The sequence below is a fragment of the Pseudochaenichthys georgianus genome, chromosome 18 (assembly GCF_902827115.2).
Source record: "Pseudochaenichthys georgianus chromosome 18, fPseGeo1.2, whole genome shotgun sequence".
NCBI classification, from domain to species: Eukaryota; Metazoa; Chordata; class Actinopteri; order Perciformes; family Channichthyidae; genus Pseudochaenichthys; species Pseudochaenichthys georgianus.
Window position 1 is genome coordinate 3,942,288 of NC_047520.1, and position 19,848 is coordinate 3,962,135.

At 42.1% G+C, this 19,848-nt stretch overlaps 1 protein-coding gene across 7 annotated transcripts in view; it reads right to left on the reverse strand.

Moving 5' to 3' along the window:
• LOC117463645 (phosphatidylinositol-binding clathrin assembly protein) overlaps positions 1 to 19,848 on the reverse strand; it is an 81,615-nt gene that overhangs the window by 58,311 nt on the left and 3,456 nt on the right. For all 7 annotated transcript variants that reach the window (XM_034105991.2, XM_034105996.2, XM_034105993.2 and 4 more), the window contains exon 2: positions 6,171 to 6,313. In XM_034105991.2, the coding sequence (XP_033961882.1) occupies positions 6,171 to 6,313 (143 nt within the window). The remainder of the gene's footprint in view (positions 1 to 6,170; positions 6,314 to 19,848) is intronic.

A 19,848-nucleotide genomic window follows, 5' to 3' on the forward strand; every position in this document is an offset into this window, starting at 1 on the left:
TACTTCTCTCCCTTTGATAACATCTTTCCCACTTCTCTCCCTTCTATAACATCTTTCCTACTTCTCTCCCTTCTATAACATCTTTCCTACTTCTCTCCCTTTGATAACATCTTTCCTACTTCTCTCCCTTCGATAACATCTTTCCTACTTCTCTCCCTTCGATAACATCTTTCCTACTTCTCTCCCTTTGATAACATCTTTCCTACTTCTCTCCCTTTGATAACATCTTTCCTACTTCTCTCCCTTCCATAACATCTTTCCTACTTCTCTCCCTTCCATAACATCTTTCCTACTTCTCTCCCTTTGATAACATCTTTCCTACTTCTCTCCCTTCTATAACATCTTTCCCACTTCTCTCCCTTTGATAACATCTTTCCTACTTCTCTCCCTTCTATAAACATCTTTCCCACTTCTCTCCCTTTGATAACATCTTTCCTACTTCTCTCCCTTCTATAACATCTTTCCTACTTCTCTCCCTTCGATAACATCTTTCCTACTTCTCTCCCTTCGATAACATCTTTCCTACTTCTCTCCCTTCGATAACATCTTTCCTACTTCTCTCCCTTTGATAACATCTTTCCTACTTCTCTCCCTTTGATAACATCTTTCCTACTTCTCTCCCTTTGATAACATCTTTCCTACTTCTCTCCCTTCTATAACATCTTTCCTACTTCTCTCCCTTTGATAACATCTTTCCTACTTCTCTCCCTTTGATAACATCTTTCCTACTTCTCTCCCTTCTATAACATCTTTCCTACTTCTCTCCCTTCTATAACATCTTTCCTACTTCTCTCCCTTCTATAACATCTTTCCTACTTCTCTCCCTTTGATAACATCTTTCCTACTTCTCTCCCTTTGATAACATCTTTCCTACTTCTCTCCCTTCGATAACATCTTTCCTACTTCTCTCCCTTTGATAACATCTTTCCTACTTCTCTCCCTTTGATAACATCTTTCCTACTTCTCTCCCTTCCATAACATCTTTCCTACTTCTCTCCCTTCTATAACATCTTTCCTACTTCTCTCCCTTTGATAACATCTTTCCTACTTCTCTCCCTTCTATAACATCTTTCCTACTTCTCTCCCTTTGATAACATCTTTCCTACTTCTCTCCCTTCTATAACATCTTTCCTACTTCTCTCCCTTCTATAACATCTTTCCTACTTCTCTCCCTTCTATAACATCTTTCCTACTTCTCTCCCTTTGATAACATCTTTCCTACTTCTCTCCCTTTGATAACATCTTTCCTACTTCTCTCCCTTCGATAACATCTTTCCTACTTCTCTCCCTTTGATAACATCTTTCCTACTTCTCTCCCTTTGATAACATCTTTCCTACTTCTCTCCCTTCCATAACATCTTTCCTACTTCTCTCCCTTCCATAACATCTTTCCTACTTCTCTCCCTTCTATAACATCTTTCCTACTTCTCTCCCTTTGATAACATCTTTCCTACTTCTCTCCCTTCTATAACATCTTTCCTACTTCTCTCCCTTTGATAACATCTTTCCTACTTCTCTCCCTTCTATAACATCTTTCCTACTTCTCTCCCTTCTATAACATCTTTCCTACTTCTCTCCCTTCTATAACATCTTTCCTACTTCTCTCCCTTTGATAACATCTTTCCTACTTCTCTCCCTTTGATAACATCTTTCCTACTTCTCTCCCTTCGATAACATCTTTCCTACTTCTCTCCCTTTGATAACATCTTTCCTACTTCTCTCCCTTTGATAACATCTTTCCTACTTCTCTCCCTTCCATAACATCTTTCCTACTTCTCTCCCTTTGATAACATCTTTCCTACTTCTCTCCCTTCTATAACATCTTTCCCACTTCTCTCCCTTTGATAACATCTTTCCTACTTCTCTCCCTTCTATAAACATCTTTCCCACTTCTCTCCCTTTGATAACATCTTTCCTACTTCTCTCCCTTCTATAACATCTTTCCTACTTCTCTCCCTTCGATAACATCTTTCCTACTTCTCTCCCTTCGATAACATCTTTCCTACTTCTCTCCCTTCTATAACATCTTTCCTACTTCTCTCCCTTCTATAACATCTTTCCTACTTCTCTCCCTTTGATAACATCTTTCCTACTTCTCTCCCTTCTATAACATCTTTCCTACTTCTCTCCCTTCTATAACATCTTTCCTACTTCTCTCCCTTCTATAACATCTTTCCTACTTCTCTCCCTTTGATAACATCTTTCCTACTTCTCTCCCTTCTATAACATCTTTCCTACTTCTCTCCCTTCTATAACATCTTTCCTACTTCTCTCCCTTTGATAACATCTTTCCTACTTCTCTCCCTTCTATAACATCTTTCCTACTTCTCTCCCTTCTATAACATCTTTCCTACTTCTCTCCCTTCCATAACATCTTTCCTACTTCTCTCCCTTCGATAACATCTTTCCTACTTCTCTCCCTTCGATAACATCTTTCCTACTTCTCTCCCTTCGATAACATCTTTCCTACTTCTCTCCCCATCTCCTTTGTTCACTACCACAATATTAACTTGTGTTCTTCCTCTCTTCTCTCTTTCCCTACTTTGTAATGTCTTTCTGTACTTTCTTTCACTTCTTTACCCCCTTTCTTGTCACCTTTCCTTCCCCATATAACATTCTCTAACTACTATTTCCTATATCTCCTCCTTTCCTTCCTTTGAACTCCATTCATTCCTTTCTTCCTCCTTGTCTTTTGTACCTTCTCAAAAACCCAATAAACGACAGACCAAAAATGGGCCAATATCTAAAACGATACAAACCAGCTTTCCGCGTCAGGTGCGTGATACCTAAATCCTAAATCCATCATGAACTACAAAAAGGAAAGTGAAATGAAGTGGCGAAGCAGCTTCTTCTGCTCTCACATAAAAGCCTCCATGCATTGCAATTGTTCTTTAGTGGCAGAGCATTCACGGTACAATGTGCAAGGCCATCTTCAGCGCGTCCGCGTGTTGACGTGAGAAAGGAATGTACAGTCTATTGACCCCAATTCTGTGGGTCTGTGCTTTCTAATTTTACGGCCGGATTTCTCTCCGCTCCGACTGTAATGGATGGGGCGGCCGTGAGGTAGCAGGGACACCACCTGGCTGCCGAGCCTCCGTCAGCAGCCCCGTCCTGACAGGCCTGATGGATGCAGCCTGATGAGTACACACACACACACACACACACACTCTGCTACAGCTCGGTGCCTCACCTTATGGGACGACAGCACACGCGCAGTGCTCTAATGTGCTGTAGGTGCTTGAATAAGGGCTTTTAAATGACTTGCATTATGTTAGCAGTTTGCATTAAACAGCAGCATGTTGTCGGTGCACGCTGGAAATGTAAACTGCACTTGACGTATTGCTCACTAAAGTGTGTTCTAGCTAACTGAGCATCGCTGTGTGTTATTCATTTGAGGAATTCGATAATATTTTTCAAACTAGCAGCTTGACTTATGAAGTTGCTACGGGGGAAAAGCACACCGTCTATTAAAGTGTGTAATAATGTATTTTAGTTTATTATACCGTGTTCCAAGTTACTCTGTATATGTATATTGTGTAAACTATATCTTTAACTGTTGATATGAATATATTCTCCGTCTGATTGCCATTTAACCGTATTATTTAAATCATTATATGACTTGTTTGCATTCTGCTGTGACAAGAATTTCCCAAATTGGGATCGATAAAGGAAGTCTGATAATCTAATCACGATAATGCTTCCAAGTGCAAATGTGATTATATTCACTTCCAAACTATCGCTTTCATATTATAGCTGTGCAATACGAGAGACAATACAATGATGATGGCACAATAAGAAACTAAGTATCTATATATTGTTTTTCCTCCTGAATTGACCAGATGTAGTATTTGTTTTATCCGCTAAATTGCGGTGGTTGTGATCTCTGCAAAGCTTCCCTCTCGATACCGGCCCGTCCACACTACAGCTTCGACAGCTTCGAAAACGGTTTCCAACGCGTCTGCCCATTCACTTTTCGCCGAACTGCATTGTGGGAAGCAGAGAGGAGCTTTCCTGGCGTTGCAGGCTGCAAAAGTTGAGCAATGTTCAACTTTTGAAGCTTCTGAAGCTTTCGGTGGAAGCGTCAGCCAATCGAATCATATGCCAGTACAAGCTCGAGCCAATCAAACCGCTGCTCGTGTGTCGGGGGCGGGCGATTCATGTGATTGGTTGTTGGTCGAGCTTCAGACACGCCCAGTTCCAAGCTTTTGTTGAAGCTGTAGTGTGGACGGGCCGTAAGGGATCAACACAGCGCATTGTTAATTAGCTCTGGCTGAGACATCAACATCAGAAAGGTTCACTGACAGCAACAACAGCGAGATCCGCCTGCAGCTGGGGAATACCTCCGAACGGCTTCCCGCTGCTCCCGGTGACCTACTTACCACCTCTTGGTTCATCACAAGGAAACGGAGCGGGAGTTTCCGCAGCTTGAGCAAACATGTATCACGGAGTCATCTGATGACCGTCTGAACTGCACGTGGTGATGCAGCTAATCCTGAGGAGCTTTTGACTAATTCTCTACACTGGAAGCATCATCTCAGAGCTGCGTTTGGGTGCCAGTGAGTGGAGAAGCTGGGGTTTTACCGCGCAGCACCATGACCTCACACCCGAGTCTTCCTCTTTTGGGAGGAAGCTTTGATAACGTAATAAACAAGGAACCAGCGAACGGAAGTGTTACGTAATGTCGAAACAAGTGATCTCGACTAAACAAGGAAGTGACGCTTCCCTATTTGAAGGAGAATTGTAAGGAATGTGGAGCAGGGTGTGTCCGTGTTCGTGTGTGTGCAAGAAGGTACAGGATGTTAGCCTTTGCTCTCAACATGTGTACTAGTTCACCCAATAGGGAGGCACAATTAATCAAAGCTTTAAGGAAAAGGAAATATGGATCGGTGCAATATTCATATTAATAAAGTAGCACAATATTAAGTAACGGGTCAATATGTTTTTATGTAAATGTACGGATATTTTTCAATTATAAACAAATAATGATAAAGATAATCAATTCATTTGATATCGCGATATCAGTCCAAATAATTACAATTTTTCTTTTACAAAATCATGTAGCCCTAGTACATAATAAGTCCAATGTACACGTGGCCATGATTACCCCCATTAGGTTATAGGGACTAAAAAGGCTCCGATTTACAGAGGTGTTTACCCAGAATGGATACATTCTGCCAACAATGTGTCGTTTTTTTAAGAAATTGTTCCACATTTTTGGAAATTCGCCAAATACGAGTATTTTTGGCGAGATTAAGGAAAGACAATTGATGCATTTCTGGTGTAAATGACGTAAATGTGAAGCTATAGCCAGCAGCGCGTTAGCATAGCGCGAACACAAAGTGAGAACCAGCCAGCCGGGCTCAGGTTCAAAGGTAATACATTGGTGTTGGGATCATATATGTTATGTTTTGATCAAAGAAGCAGCCTGTGCCTGGACTGCCGTTTCCATCACATACACATTGGACAAGACAGCGGCTCCAAATGGCTGCAGTCCATCCGAATATCAAAGTGATTTTTCCTGTGTTTTAAAAAGGGATTGCGTGGTGAATTATTTACAGTCTGCACGCGGGAGGATTAGATGTAAACGCAGGACAAGATCGTTTATTTGAAGAACAAAACGAACCGCGTTTCCATTTTGTTGGAAATGAATAAAACCGAAACTCTCGCCCTGAATTAATATCTGCTCTGTTTCAAAAGCTGCACTGCTGCATATCAATAGAGACGTTCCACTGGCTGGGGGTTTGATCCGATCTTTCCTCTTAGAATAACCGAACACTGCTGGTCAAGAGAAAAATGTAAATAGTTGGATGGATTTGAATTTTCCTGAATTATTGCGAGTCTGCAAATCCACAAAGGGCCGTGTTATTTTCCAACGTTTTTGCATTAAGTTAATTCACCCGATAATTCATTCACCATCGTGCTTCCAGCCCGTGTACAGGGGAGATCATTCATTTCTCTGCACTCCAAAGCTATTTCCATTATTCACGCCATGTGTCCAATGTTTACGTCCTCAGAAGGGTTGGAATGTTTGTATTTATGAATGTGTGGACGAGACGGGCTTTAGTAATAATGGATTGGTTTATGTGGCCTTCCTTTGACTGCCCTGGAGCTGTTTTGTGTATGTATGTATGTATGTATGTATGTGCGTATGTGCGTGCGAGCCTCCCTACCTCGTTGCCGTACATCATGAGGTGGTGGGTGGCGATGAGGGCTTTGAAGACCACCACCCAGCTGGAGTTGGCCGTGCGTTCGAACAGCGTGTCCGCCAGCTGGGGAATGCTCACGTTCATCTCGTTGGTGCAGTGGATCAGATCTGAGAGGAACACAAAGAAAAGAGAGTTACACAACAGAAGTAATGAGAAAAGCTTTGATAACCTCGATCGGAGGCAACAACGGCAAATAGCTTTTCACACAGAGATGGAAAAATGCAGATGTACCAAGGACGGACCAAACACTACGGATGAAAACTGAATAGAAGTGTGAAGGACAGATGTAGCTGCAGAACTTTTTCTAACCTCCGCCTCCTCCTTTCATGACTTTCACTTTTATCCCTTTTTCAGACATATATTCACAGAAGTTCAGATGTGGGATATTCACTGAGCCTCCAGGCGCAGGAATGTGAAGTTACACAACTCGCAGAGATAGGGACACAATTATGGTTTTGACACTCAGAAGTAAACGAGTGCAAGTATTCTAAGGTCTTAAGTGTGCAGTATATGTATTTATTGTATACTTTTACAATGATTTACTAATTCTTTGTCGCTCAAAGTTGGTTTGCTTTTAAACACGCTATAGTGCACAGTGGGAAGATTAACCAAATAGTTGAACCACGGGAAACTCATCACAAACATTGAAGTTAATCATGAAAGTATTTCAACTAAATTGAACAAATATGAGTTTATATTCTGAGCATCTGTTAATGAAATAAGCCGATAAATAAAAAGTATTATTATATTATAAATATCTCTAAGTATGGATCGCCGGTTGGACGAAAAATACTTCTGTTGGCTGTGGGAAATGGCTTATATTTCTTAAACCATAGTTTGATATAATAATAATATGTTTGCAAAGCACAACTTTAATATTATCTTCTTCTATTCAATTGCCGCAGGTGCAGATAAACTCAAATGCATCATAGAAAACATCAAAAGTCCGTATACATGTGCACCAATGTAAGAATCTGATATGCAGAGACGGGAAGGTTTAAACATTCATCCCCGAGGCGACAGAAGTCCTATTTCTTTTACAGAAGATCTTATCGAGCCATCAACGCATAAAACCCTTTTTAATTTACTACAAGCCGACTTCACTTCGAGGTGCTCGATATGACCGCAGCAGATCGGCACTAGCTCACCGTTCTCACCACTTTAGTTGAGATTGATTCAAACGGATTCTTGTTCAGGTGCCCGAGCTTATTAGAAAGATTCAGTGTCTTCACTCACAACCGGTAACACACACGGCAGTCCTCTCAAGCCGAAACATCAATATCGACACACACACACACACGGGGATAAATCGATCATTCAGACTAGATATCAGTTTTTGTGGTTTCATTTCCCTGGCGTTTTCACCCCCCCTCTTTCCATTGCTTCGCCTCAACCTCCAACCAGTCTCTCTTTCCACTCCCCATCCTTTGTTCTGCACCACAGGACATTATGGGCTGCCGGCTCTCACACCTGGTAACTACAACAACAGCTTCTCATTAGACAACTGAAGGACTAGAGAAGGGAGAGTCCCGTCGGGAGACTTCATCATCATAACCGGGTGTACGCGCTCATTCAATAAAGTGCATCTTTGCTCTACTCACTTAACACATGTCCCTCGAGCTCATGCCCACACGTACAGTAACAAAACACAGAGCTCAAGTCTAGCATTTCTCTCCTTCACTCAACATGGGAGCGCTCCTACTTCACACACACACACCGTGCAGTGAGCTATCAAGTCTATTCAAAGTATTGTCACGTAATACACAAAGGTACATTAAAGCTCGACAACCGAGCAGAGTCGTGTTTGTTTAGCAGCTATCATGGTGTCAGGATTTCATGCCGGTTGGGAAATGTTCCATTTATGTGAAGGCATGAGCGTAGCCCCTTCTCGCATTGAAATCAGAAAATTATCTAGCGTCACCCGGAGGCGCCGATCAGAAATGTATGAATAATTCAGAACGGATATCAAACGGACTTTACTCTGCCAGCGTTCTAGTTCAAAGTCGGTGTTTTGTCCGATTGAGCTATTGGTGAAAGGAATGGCTCGGATAATTAATGATGATAAGATTGGTCGGTTGATGACGTTTCTATCGTGACCGTCTTTTATTGTGTGCTAAACTCCAGACCTCATCTGGACCTGGTGAATTGATGGCAAGGGATTGGACGTTTTGATGAAGCTTACATCGTGACTGGCGTGGTGGAAGAAAAACCAACACCCAAGGAGGCTTTTACGCAAAGTCTATCTGGACATTCGGGAACTTGAGTAAGGGCCGACGCCAAAATGAGTAGAAACATTCAAGAACGGCCAAAAGCCTTCGGTCCAGTTGTGCGCTATAGCTAGGCGAAACCGCAAATCTCCTGATGAGTGCTACATGTGTGAAAGGTACATCGTTTGGACGCGATGTTTCGAAAGCTGTCCGGAGTCGATTAGCGAAACGTTCCAGCAAATAAATGCAAATGAAGAATGAGTATTTTTAACACCAGCCTTGCCATCTTCAACTTGTCTTTCTGTCTCTGTCCATCTGTTTCCCGCTCTTACTGCATCTCTGCATGATATCAACAATGCTGATTAGACACAATTCCCTAAACTGGAAACAGGCATTTAAAGTGTCTGGGGGAATTGTTTTCAATCAATCGCTTACATTTCCGCCTGTCCATCTTCTTTTCTTTTAAACCTAGCTCATGTTTTTTTCATTAGGTCTGGAAGTAGTGTGTGAGAGAACGAGAGAACTAAGAGAAGGGCTGATTAGGTCTGTGGGGACGCTTGTGCATGTGCATGTGCCCGTGTGTGTGTGATAACGTAAAGAGGGGAGTACATGTGCTGACTTAATCAGGCAGAGTGCAAAGCTTTAGTTGCCACTGATCCCGGAGTCCGGGGAGAAAAAAGGAAGGCGAGTCTATCGAGGCAAAAATTAGGGTAGGGGTAAAGAGAAAGGAGAGTTAAGGGAGTGATGGAGAGATAAACGAGGGAAGGTACAAAACGATGTAAGGACTGACCGAGAATACGGGGAAAGGAGAAGGATATAGTCAAACGAAAAGATAATGAGACATGAGACATGAGTGTCTCTTCATCCGGACAATTTGCAGGAATCCACACACAGCTCAACAAGCCTCCTCGCCTCGCTTTATCTCGCCTCTCCTCCCTGACGTAGTATGCAGCAGAAGCAGGTCTGGGAGGATGTGTTTTTACCCCCTTAAGCAAACCACGAGCAATTACACTGACCACGAATGGAAAAATACACAAGATGCAGTCAACATCCTCAACTGGAAAGCTTTACTGACATGTCAACGTTCTGCAAACAATTACATGATATACAAACAGTAAGATAAATTATAACGTCATGTCAAAAGTCTGTTCTCACTACAAGCTCAGTTTAGGGGTCTTGGTGCGATCTTTGCTCTCGTGTTCTCCGTTTACTCGACACCGTTTTTGTACCCAGAGATTTAAAATAATCAAACCGCACTTCATTAAGATGTGCTGTGATGAGAGTATAATTTAACGAACTGTGTCCACATCCGGGCATGATATCAGTTGCGTAGGCTCAATAAATATTCGTAAAGTACAATCACAACAATTTGGACAATACATACTGCTTCCGAGTCAAAATAAGTGACGGATGAACTTGACCAATGTTGGTTAAGCTCATTAAATGCTATACTTCATATCTATTTTTGTTCTATTCTTTATACATTTCGTTTATTGTAAGCAACATTGAATATATATTAGTGGTGCACGATAATTATCGGCCCGATAATTATCGGTCCGATATTAGGAATTATGACGTCATCCCGATAACAGTATTAATAGCCCCGATAATATACAATATATTTTTTGTATAAAAGTACTGCGGTGTGGGTGGATTGGGATGAGGCTGGCTGTGACGTAAATGGTGTGCGGCCGTGAAGCCAGGACAGTAAACAAACATGTCGTCGGTAGTATGGGACTATTTCAAAGTGTCAGAGTTAGATAGTTCGCTTGCTATTTGTATTCACAGATGCAGAAGTTCCACGAGGAGGGAAGAAGGCAACGAGCTATAATACTTCCAACCTGATCAGTCGCCTGAAACATCGCCATCGCTACGATGGTGTGTTAAAAGCGTACGAAGACGCCTGCGCTGCTAAACTAGCGGCGAATCCAAAGCCAGCTGCAAAGGCACCGGGGCTTTCACCTATCCACGAGGCTTTTGAAAAAGGCACGAAGTTTGCCAGAGACGACCCCAGGGTTAGTTTTGTTCATAGTAGTAATGCTCATGTCATTTGCTCACTACTAGTCTTTTTTTACCACCAGGTGTGCAAAAACTACAGGTACATTTAATATATATATATATTATATTATTATCGGTTATCGGTATCGGTCTTGAGAAGCAGGAAGTTATCGGTATCGGTTTCAAAAAACCAATATCGTGCATCCCTATGGCCTTTTATAGACAAAATGATTGATTGTTTAATTTGGAAAGTGCCTCTATTTATATTTCCTTCCCTTCCTCTCTATGCATTCAGCTTCTCTTGCATTTGTTTCTCCTTCTTTGTTGTTAATCTTGCTCGATTGTTGCTGCCTTGAACAATAAATTAGCATTGAGACAACAAAACCAACACGCTCTCATGACACACATGTGGGAGGAATGGCAGCTGGGTAAATGTGATCTCATTTCGCTCAGTGACCTTCTCTGTTCCTCCTGATCTGAGGCCCATTGTTACAGCTCATCTGTTGAGCAAGCCACAATAGACCTGAGACTTCCTGGTACCAAGGGACCAGCGGGAGGAAGCGTGTGCTTGGTGGTACACTTGGTCGCAATGAACCAAGAGAATCCATATTTAATGTAACATAGCTGTTATTGGGTTTATTTGTGAGTGTATCCGAGTGAGAAAGCAGGTGGTCAGATCAAGCGGAGGAGAAAGAGATCGCATCTGGCCCAGCTGGCTAGCTTCTATCTGGGCTCGCCTCACATCTTTTTATCCTTCTTCAAATCCCCCATATCCAACCGCTTCAATGAAATATACACACACACATAAACACAACTTCCATCTCCCTCATCTCTTCTGATCTGCAGACAAACTCGTCTCCTGACTCCCTTTCCATTATCTTGTCTGTGTTGTGCAGCTAGAAAATATAACTAATTAACCTTATCGAGAATCTGTTTTCATCTTCCTGCCCGCATAGGTAATCCATTTCTGGCAGATCATGTGGGATTAACTGCTATGCTATATGACGACACAAAAAGAGCAGAAAATGACTAAATGAAATAAGAAACAATGCGAGTGTATAACTGTAAGATGTAACAGTTGTCACAGAGCAACATTAGCATTTATGTCAAATGGGAGTCCGATTCTCAAGGGCTTTTAGCTCCGATGTTGGTCTCCACCAGTGCCTTAAACTGAATCAATGAGCTGAAAGACATTAAAAGGCAATATTCAATGCCATGCTGATAATTGATCGAATTAAGATAAATAAATAAAATGGTATAGAAATACTAGTTCCTATATTTAGTCAATCAAATAAGTCTATTATAGCTTTTACAGCTGGTATCAGTCGATATGGACTCCATGTTCAGTAGACTTGACATTCTCAACACCAAGATTTGGAAAGTGGGATCTCGATAATTCCACAAGCCTTCTGGTGGGATAGAGTCCGAGGTGGATTAACCATTGTGAACAGACCTGCAATCATCCCCTCGATCCTATCTTAACATCTTTTTAGACCTTGGCCTGGCATGACGGGACCTCAGTGCCTTGCTTTGTGAGCCTGACACGGTTTCATTCACTTCAGAGACCACCGTGAGGAAGTCAGGCTCACATAGCTGGAATTCCTAAAGAGACTGCGCTGCCTAAAGAAAATATATCCGGAAGAAATCTCAAAGACTTGCGTGTTTAACTGAAGTTTTTATGAAGACGAGACAGTATGTTTACACAGTAGACATGTGACCACCAATGTAATCACTGAACTTGGGGACCTTCCTGAAAACAATGATTTCATAGCATGATATAAGGATGGCCAAGAAGAAACTACAACTACTCGCTTTGTTCGATAGTGTTTCCACCGCCATCAGCAGTGCAGCACGTGACTGTGATGAATCTCAGACAGCCACAAGTCAAAGAAACATCAAATTGCACTAACTCTTACAATATCTAGAAATGTAAGACTATCGTACCGTCTGATATGGCCATATTGTTTTGCTCATTCTTTATATATACATAATGCGGAGTTGTTTTCTGTTGATTTCACGGGTTAGGACAGCTGGAGTCAAACTGCATTGTTTCAAATGGAAAAAAAGTCAATTGAAATACCATCATGCTAAAACTACGATACAAGGATCCCCACCCATAATAGTACGAAGAAGTATAACACAGAAAAGCCTTCATTTACTTTTGTCAAACACCACATTTCCCTGATCTGGTAAAAACAATTAATGTATCTTGACGTTTGCACAATTCTTGCATGATCCAAAAACTTCCAAACAGAACTTAAAGTGAACCTATTATGCAATATATTGTAGGGCCGTGTGTCACGTGTGCCGGAGACCATAGGTTGGGACGTGTCTCGTGTGCCGGATGTCGCCAATGACTTAATAGGAGCCAAAAAATATATTTCAGAGATGTGGGTACGGAGGAAAGGAGGTTTTTGTTTTCTGACACATATTTATGTATTAAATCAAAAAGTGCATTTTGCATAATAGGTCCCCTTTAAACAAATAAAAACATGTTGCTGATTTAAAGGGACTTTTTCTGGTTACATGTCTCTGATAGGGGTCAGTGGTCAACTACTCAACACCTTTGTCGCTTGTAAGGACTCAATATCTCACATTTCTACAGGTTGGATTCTTGCCAACAAGGGGACTTGAATGTCCGCATCCAGTAGAAGGACGACGCCTCTAACTGCTCGACCACCCTGTGGCTCCAATCACTCAGAGGGGAAGTGAGATTATCAAGGTTTAATAACACTGCTAACTGAGAAAAGGTAGCGCCGCAGAGACTGACCTTCATTCAAAATCGACAGGGACGTACACACCAACAGACAGCACACAGATGAAAAGCCAGACACAGGAGTGCAGCCCCAATCTGTTAAAGATTAACGCTCCGCAGTATCAGCACCTTGTCTGGCTTGTACTACTAATCTCCTGCTCGCCTCTGTCTGTTTCTATGTTAGGGAACGCAGACGGGGTTTGAGTCAAAAGAGGATTCCCCGTCCACCCCTCCTTCTTTCTTCCCCTCTCAAATCCTTCGGATAGCAAGGATTGTAACAGATTTGTAATCCTGCTAAATTTGAGCGTATCTTCCTTTCTTGGCTTTACATTCACGGTGCTTTTCGTTTATACTCGTAAAAAAAAGAGGTGGATGAATATGAAATGTCTTGTTTTGTAATGTTGACAGGAAAAACAAACACGATGAAGTAAACCTTCAAAGACCCTCTTTCAAATCAAATTATTTCTATGATGACTTTGCTTCCAATAAAGTCAAAAGCAAAGCGGAGGTTATACCACTGATCTGTTTTTATGTTTATGTTTTCAGACGACTTCCGTGGAATAAAACTGTGATTTGACTGACCGCCTTGGGGCAGCAGCAGATTAACAAGTAGCATTTTACGAGCCACAAACAAATCATTATTTTATTCTTGTGCGGTTGTTTGACGAACAGAAACGACAACAGCTAAATGGTGTCGTCTGCTTTTTCTCAAAAGACAGAATAAGCAATTATGGATAGGAGGGGGTAACAGAATGGTTAAAATGTTTGATTTTTGTCTGTTTTGTCATTAAATATATTGAGCGGAACTTGGAGACGTGAGATGAATAATGATCCCAAGTAAATATGTAGATTTTAAAATTGACTAGCAATGCTCGATATCCGCCAAAACTCGCAGATTAGGCCTAAATCTGCTGCTTATACTGTGAGAGAATTATCCAATCAATGCATGAGTAAAGAACAAGGAGGAAAGATGGGAGGATGAATGAGATGGGGAAGTAACGGATAATGGATAATCTTGCACTAACCCTCTTTAATGGTCACACATGCAGAGTACACACAGTGAAATGTGCATTTAACCCATCCTAGTACCAGGAGTCTAGTGTTGTACAGCGCCCGGGGAGCAATGGGAGTGTGTGGGGGGGGGGGGGGGGGGTGTTGTCTGGTCCCTTGCTCTAGGACACCACGGCAGGGCAGGAGGTGGGCTGGGACCTCAAAGTAGCAGTCCACACTCCATATTTAGGTCTGGTCGGGGACTTGAACCGGCGACCCTACAGCTCACAGTCCAAGCCCCGACTGACTTTACTTTGGATGAGGAGAAAAAGCTAGGACAAAGACGTTTTACGAACTAAGACCTTTCCCCAGAAGTTGGTCTAAGAAACTGGTTCTGCTTTAATTCTCCCCTTGGTGACTTAAATAACATTGGATTCTCCTCTGTCTCTCTTAGTCACACAGACATATTTAAATTAAGATATTTAGGGACAGCCGAACTGTCTCGTCTCCAACTGCCAGGTTTCCACAGAGGGGATTCTGGAAATCTTGTCAAGTGAATAGGATGGAAGTCTCGGCGTGTACGTCTCCGCACAAATGTCTAGTTGAACGTCTTTTCTGTCAGAAAAAAAGAAAGTGACTCCGGCAGAGACAGGAAGACATGCACGCAGGTAGACGATACGGGAATACAAACAAGCAGATAAACCCAGCCAAAGGCTCCTGAGAGAACACGGCTAAAAATAACCAGACATCAGAAGGGGAACGGAAGTACTGAATGTTCTCGAACACACAGACAAAGCCTATTTAAAACCATGCCCTATTCTTAATTATCATACTCAAATGGGTGAAATGCCTGTGCGGTGTTCCCTCTGTATTGTAAGGTACAGTACATTGGATCCAAGAAGGCTAAGGGATAACCTTTGAGGGAGACATGTAACCACAAATGGTCTGATGAAGTTTCCCTGGATATATAAATGTCAAACTAATTTTACCACACTTTGAGATCTAGGACAGCAGACGCTACATAATAGATGACGGCCCCACAAGCAGCGTACATTTGCTAGTCATTTGGCCACGATGGTAATTGGATAAGTAAAATTAGCGCCATGCCAACAAGTACACTAGTTTGTTAGCTAACATGCAGTCATTGACTTGTTTAATTAGCAGCTAGCTTGGTGTATCATTAATGTATGGTTATTGTCCATTTGTATCCATCAAAGAAATGCTTCTAGATAATCATTAGATTTCTTGCCAAGCCGAAAGCACAATGTTTTATGTATTATTACCGTTTTAAGTTTTTTTTATACTTTCTCAATAATATATGAGTTGCTTATATGAGGCGAAAATGTGTGAGGAATTAAGAAGAAATGTATTTACATTTTCCAGCACTACCATGACTAATATAATGCAAAGCAGCCAGCTCATTTAAATACCAGTACATTGAAGGATTATAGTAGCGTTACAAATGTATTTTAGATCCTATATCTTGAAATGTGTTCAATCAATCACTACATGGCCACACACACACACACACACACGCTTTACTTTAAACAGACATATCCAGACAGTCAGCAGTGAGCCTTTTTCCTGCCTGTTAGTCTAAACTGGGCCTATCTTGGTTCTGCAGACGGGGAGGGGCTGTCCCACTCTCTTTAGATAGCATTACGCTCACCAAGACACACGCGTCCCCGTCCCCCCCACCACCATGATGCGAACCAGCTACACCCAGCTTTATCTGGCCTGGAATCAATGCAACACAAATAGCAGGAAATGACCAGGACCATGTGTATTCTTAAATGTCCTCAAATCCCATTGAACCTTTTTTCACTTCCTTGAACACTTAGAGGCATTCAGAGGATGGCAATAAATCACTCCATGTGTGTACACACTGTGTAATTAGACCGCAGAAGAATAAAGAAAAGTGACAGAATGGCAGAAAGTCAATTGCTAACCAAGATTCAACGGCATGCTTATTGATCTTTAAAAAGTGGAACTGTTAATAATAACTTTTAATAATACTGCAGCTATTGTGTATGTTTTTCAATACATTTAAAGAGGATACAACCGATACGTTTGTGGAAACAGTCAACTTTTGGCTTTTTTTATTGGGAGCTTCAAGGAAACATTTCACATTTCAGAGCCAAGGTTGTGCTTTATTCCCGTTTAGCCATTAAAAGTTGGTGCAAACTGAAAACTCCTCAACCATCCCATATAGCATTGACTCTCCGCTTTAAGCAATTCAAGACATATCCCTTCAAAAATGCAATATTTAGGACGATCCCTTATGCGGTCAATTTAAAGCTAGCACGCTAGGCTAACTAGTAAACACTGATTAACGACGTTCATTTACTTTCATGTTGTTTCAACACCTTCTTACTAATTGGGGGCTCGTGCACAGTGAGGGGTGGGTTTGAGTCCCGTTACAGAAAGGAGGGGGTCCAGACAGCGTTATCCGTCCAGTTGTGGTGATGACGAATAACAGATTGTCAAAACTCACAGCAACAGGTGGTCTTCATTATTGCACGGGGGAAATGTTTGTTTAGCAACGTTGAGAAAAGTGCCACAGCTGTACTCCCACAGCTAACACACAAACATGAATTATGTACACGTGAACAAAGAACAGATCTGTCAAGGTGACCCACAAGCTCCCGTCTGACGGAGCTGTAAAGTCTGGGCACCGGCTCACTGGAGGCTGCAACACAAACCACATAAACCCAAGCTCAATAACCTTGTGTAAACAGTGGCTCCGCCTGTAACCTAAACTAACCCAAAGATGCACTGCAGACCAGACAGCGCCCCTCAAAGTGTTGGACTACTCGAGCACCACATACAGTTGTCATGCAAGTGTAACCTAGTTTTAAAGTTTGGCTAAAAATGGCACGACACCCTGTCAGAGGACCTGTGGGCCGGCAGTTCTGCAAAATGCTAAAAACAAAGTGGCGTGTTGTATTAAGCTTTCATAACCTTAGCTGCTAACCAGGCAAAATACCTGAAAGGGTCCTAATTGCAAAAAGCCATTCCTAAGCTTTCGTGCTGGTTGGGAGGTACCAGAGAAACGGTCATTTTGACTTCAGCTATAAGTCATTGGCAACTTTTGGGAGGTCCCGTTGTAGTAAAAACTAAATCTGCCAGGAAATGGTAAGGGTCATATAGATTTTCAAATATAATAGACACAAATAGATTCCTATAATGGGTTCAGTGTTCATAGCACACGGGCCCAGCGAAAAGAAATGTGTGAAGTGCACCCCGCCAATATGTTTCTATGCGTCTGCCAGCACAAGAAAGGCTCTTGAGGCCTAGTTCATACAGTGGCAATGTCTCAAGATTTAGCAAAATACTCCTTTATTGAACATACAGTTAACACAAATACTACGCCGCCGCTCTATAGGGGAAAAACTGGTTTGATTGTTAAACTTTTGCAATTGTATTAGTTTTCTAAATTCATTGCTGAGAAGGTCGACAATAACTTCAATGTTGTCATGTGTCAAAGTCTGCAAACATGACGGACAAGTATTGTAGTATTAATCCAATCATACGCAAGTCCAATATCTGCGTCCACATTCAATCGAGTTTCCGACCATTTAGCTTCCAACGTTGTTGCTACCTGTGAAATAAACAGTGATGGTGGACATGGACTAAACATAGCAACAGCAATTTCCTGGCAACAAGATGTTTCCCTGTAATACTGGCAACAACAGTGGCAACAAGGACTGCTGCTAAAAAACACAATAAACAGTCGGCTATCATTTTGATAGGGAAATTCTCTTTCCACCCGTCACTAACCTCCGAGATCGAAAGGGAAGGTCGGCTGAGGGGAAAATATCGTTGAAATGTTGCCATCTACCCTGCTTTCTACAATGCAAGTGCGTACAAAGTGCAATCCAACCATGTCAGAAAGAAAGTATTTTTGGCCTAACAAAAAGCCTGTCACTGTAGTAAGGGGGAAGATGCCACAAAGGTACAAAATGGAGGGGGAAAGTGACATTTATAGTGTTGCGAGGACGTTTAAATGGAACATTTCGGACGGAGAACCCAGATGGTGTAGAGGAGGCGTGAAGAAGGCCATGAACTGTGCATCACGCAGAAAGAAACGCCCCTGAACAAAAGCCGGTTTGGGACTGCAGCATCACCTCCTTCACACCTCCCTTTGTGACTCCAACGTCTCTCACATTACGACTAGCAAGTGTCTTTCATGTGGAGTCGAACTGTGAGAGGTCAAGTGCTGTGGAAACCTCCCGACCAGTCATTCAGATAAATGGCGAGGGAACGATTCTTCGAGTGGCTTTTCATTACGATTAATAGAAATGCCATTATCTGAATTACCGTTTTCGTCCTCGTGGGGCCGCAGCCTCATTCGAAGAAAAACACACCCGCATAAACAACGGTTGAAAAAACAGGACTATAACTGAAGCCGATGTCGCCATCCAACTTCCCCCGTCAACTAAAGTCCATTTAACACAAGCCAATTGGCTGGAAACTAGCCGTCAATTTAAATGTCACAACTTCTATCCTAACAGCGGTAAGACAGTGAAACAATCAGCGCTTCAATGATGCCAAAGTGGAAAGAAGTGGCCTCCGAAGAGTGTGTGAGAGAGACAGCATTCGGCTTATAAAAAGGCTGCTTTAAAGCACAATACCGCTCACCTTGAGGATGTGAAAACTGCAGACGTATTCCGACACATTTCAGCCGTCGCTCATTGATTTTTATGACGATAATTTCCATAAAGGAAAGAGCTATTCAAAACTGATGGGATTTCTGCCGCCTACTCACAGGCTGGGGGTTAATTGAGGTGGACAGTCTGAGTCATGACACTAAATGGCGTTAAAACAGCACTTATTTTTGCCGGTGGCGCGTGAAGGGCACGGCTGTTCATGCTCAAACCGGACCCCCAAACCCCTGCATGCTGCGAAAGGCTTCTGTCCGGGTTGCTCAGCTTGTGGGTCTACAGTAGATGCAAATATGCCGGTGAGATCATTCACAGCTTGCCGTCAGACAGTCACAGCTGCTTGTGGTAAGATCGTGCCAAGGGAAGAGCAATAGAAAAAGATGGTTGTGTGTTTGTGTGTAGGTGAACTGTGTGAAAGATAGACAAACGGACAAAGAGTCAAAGCCTCACAGGTTGATCCACGTTTGTCTTTTACGATTTATAAAATGGCTCCACTGGCGTATTATTCACCAACCAATGGACTTACACAATATCTGGCTGGTTGGCAAAGTTCTGCCCCCTAAACGGAGTTCAAACCTGTGGCATCTTGTGACCAGATGTACCAACAATGTGCCAATAATGTCCAGTTGAAGAAGACTGCAGTTGGCCCTGGTTTCTCAATGCAAGTTAAATGCATATTGATCGACTAGTTGTGATCAGATGTCCCTTCTCCATCTCATGTGACTGACTCTGCTGCAGACTATGGCAGTTATAAGGCAACTCATCATAGGTGCAGATGTAAAAGAAATACCTAATACAACCAACACTGAAATGACAGGTTCTGATTGGTTGGACATCTGCATCATAAAGGTCCTTTTTATAGAAAAACAACAAAAACTGAAGGTCAGTGTTCATTTTGTCCACAACAACTTGAACTGATTATGTTAACAATCTGGAGAGGTATTTCAAAGATGTATTATATCTGTCGAGAATAAAAAAAAAACATTTCCCGCAGAAGAACTAGCATTTAAATCCAATATGTCATTGAT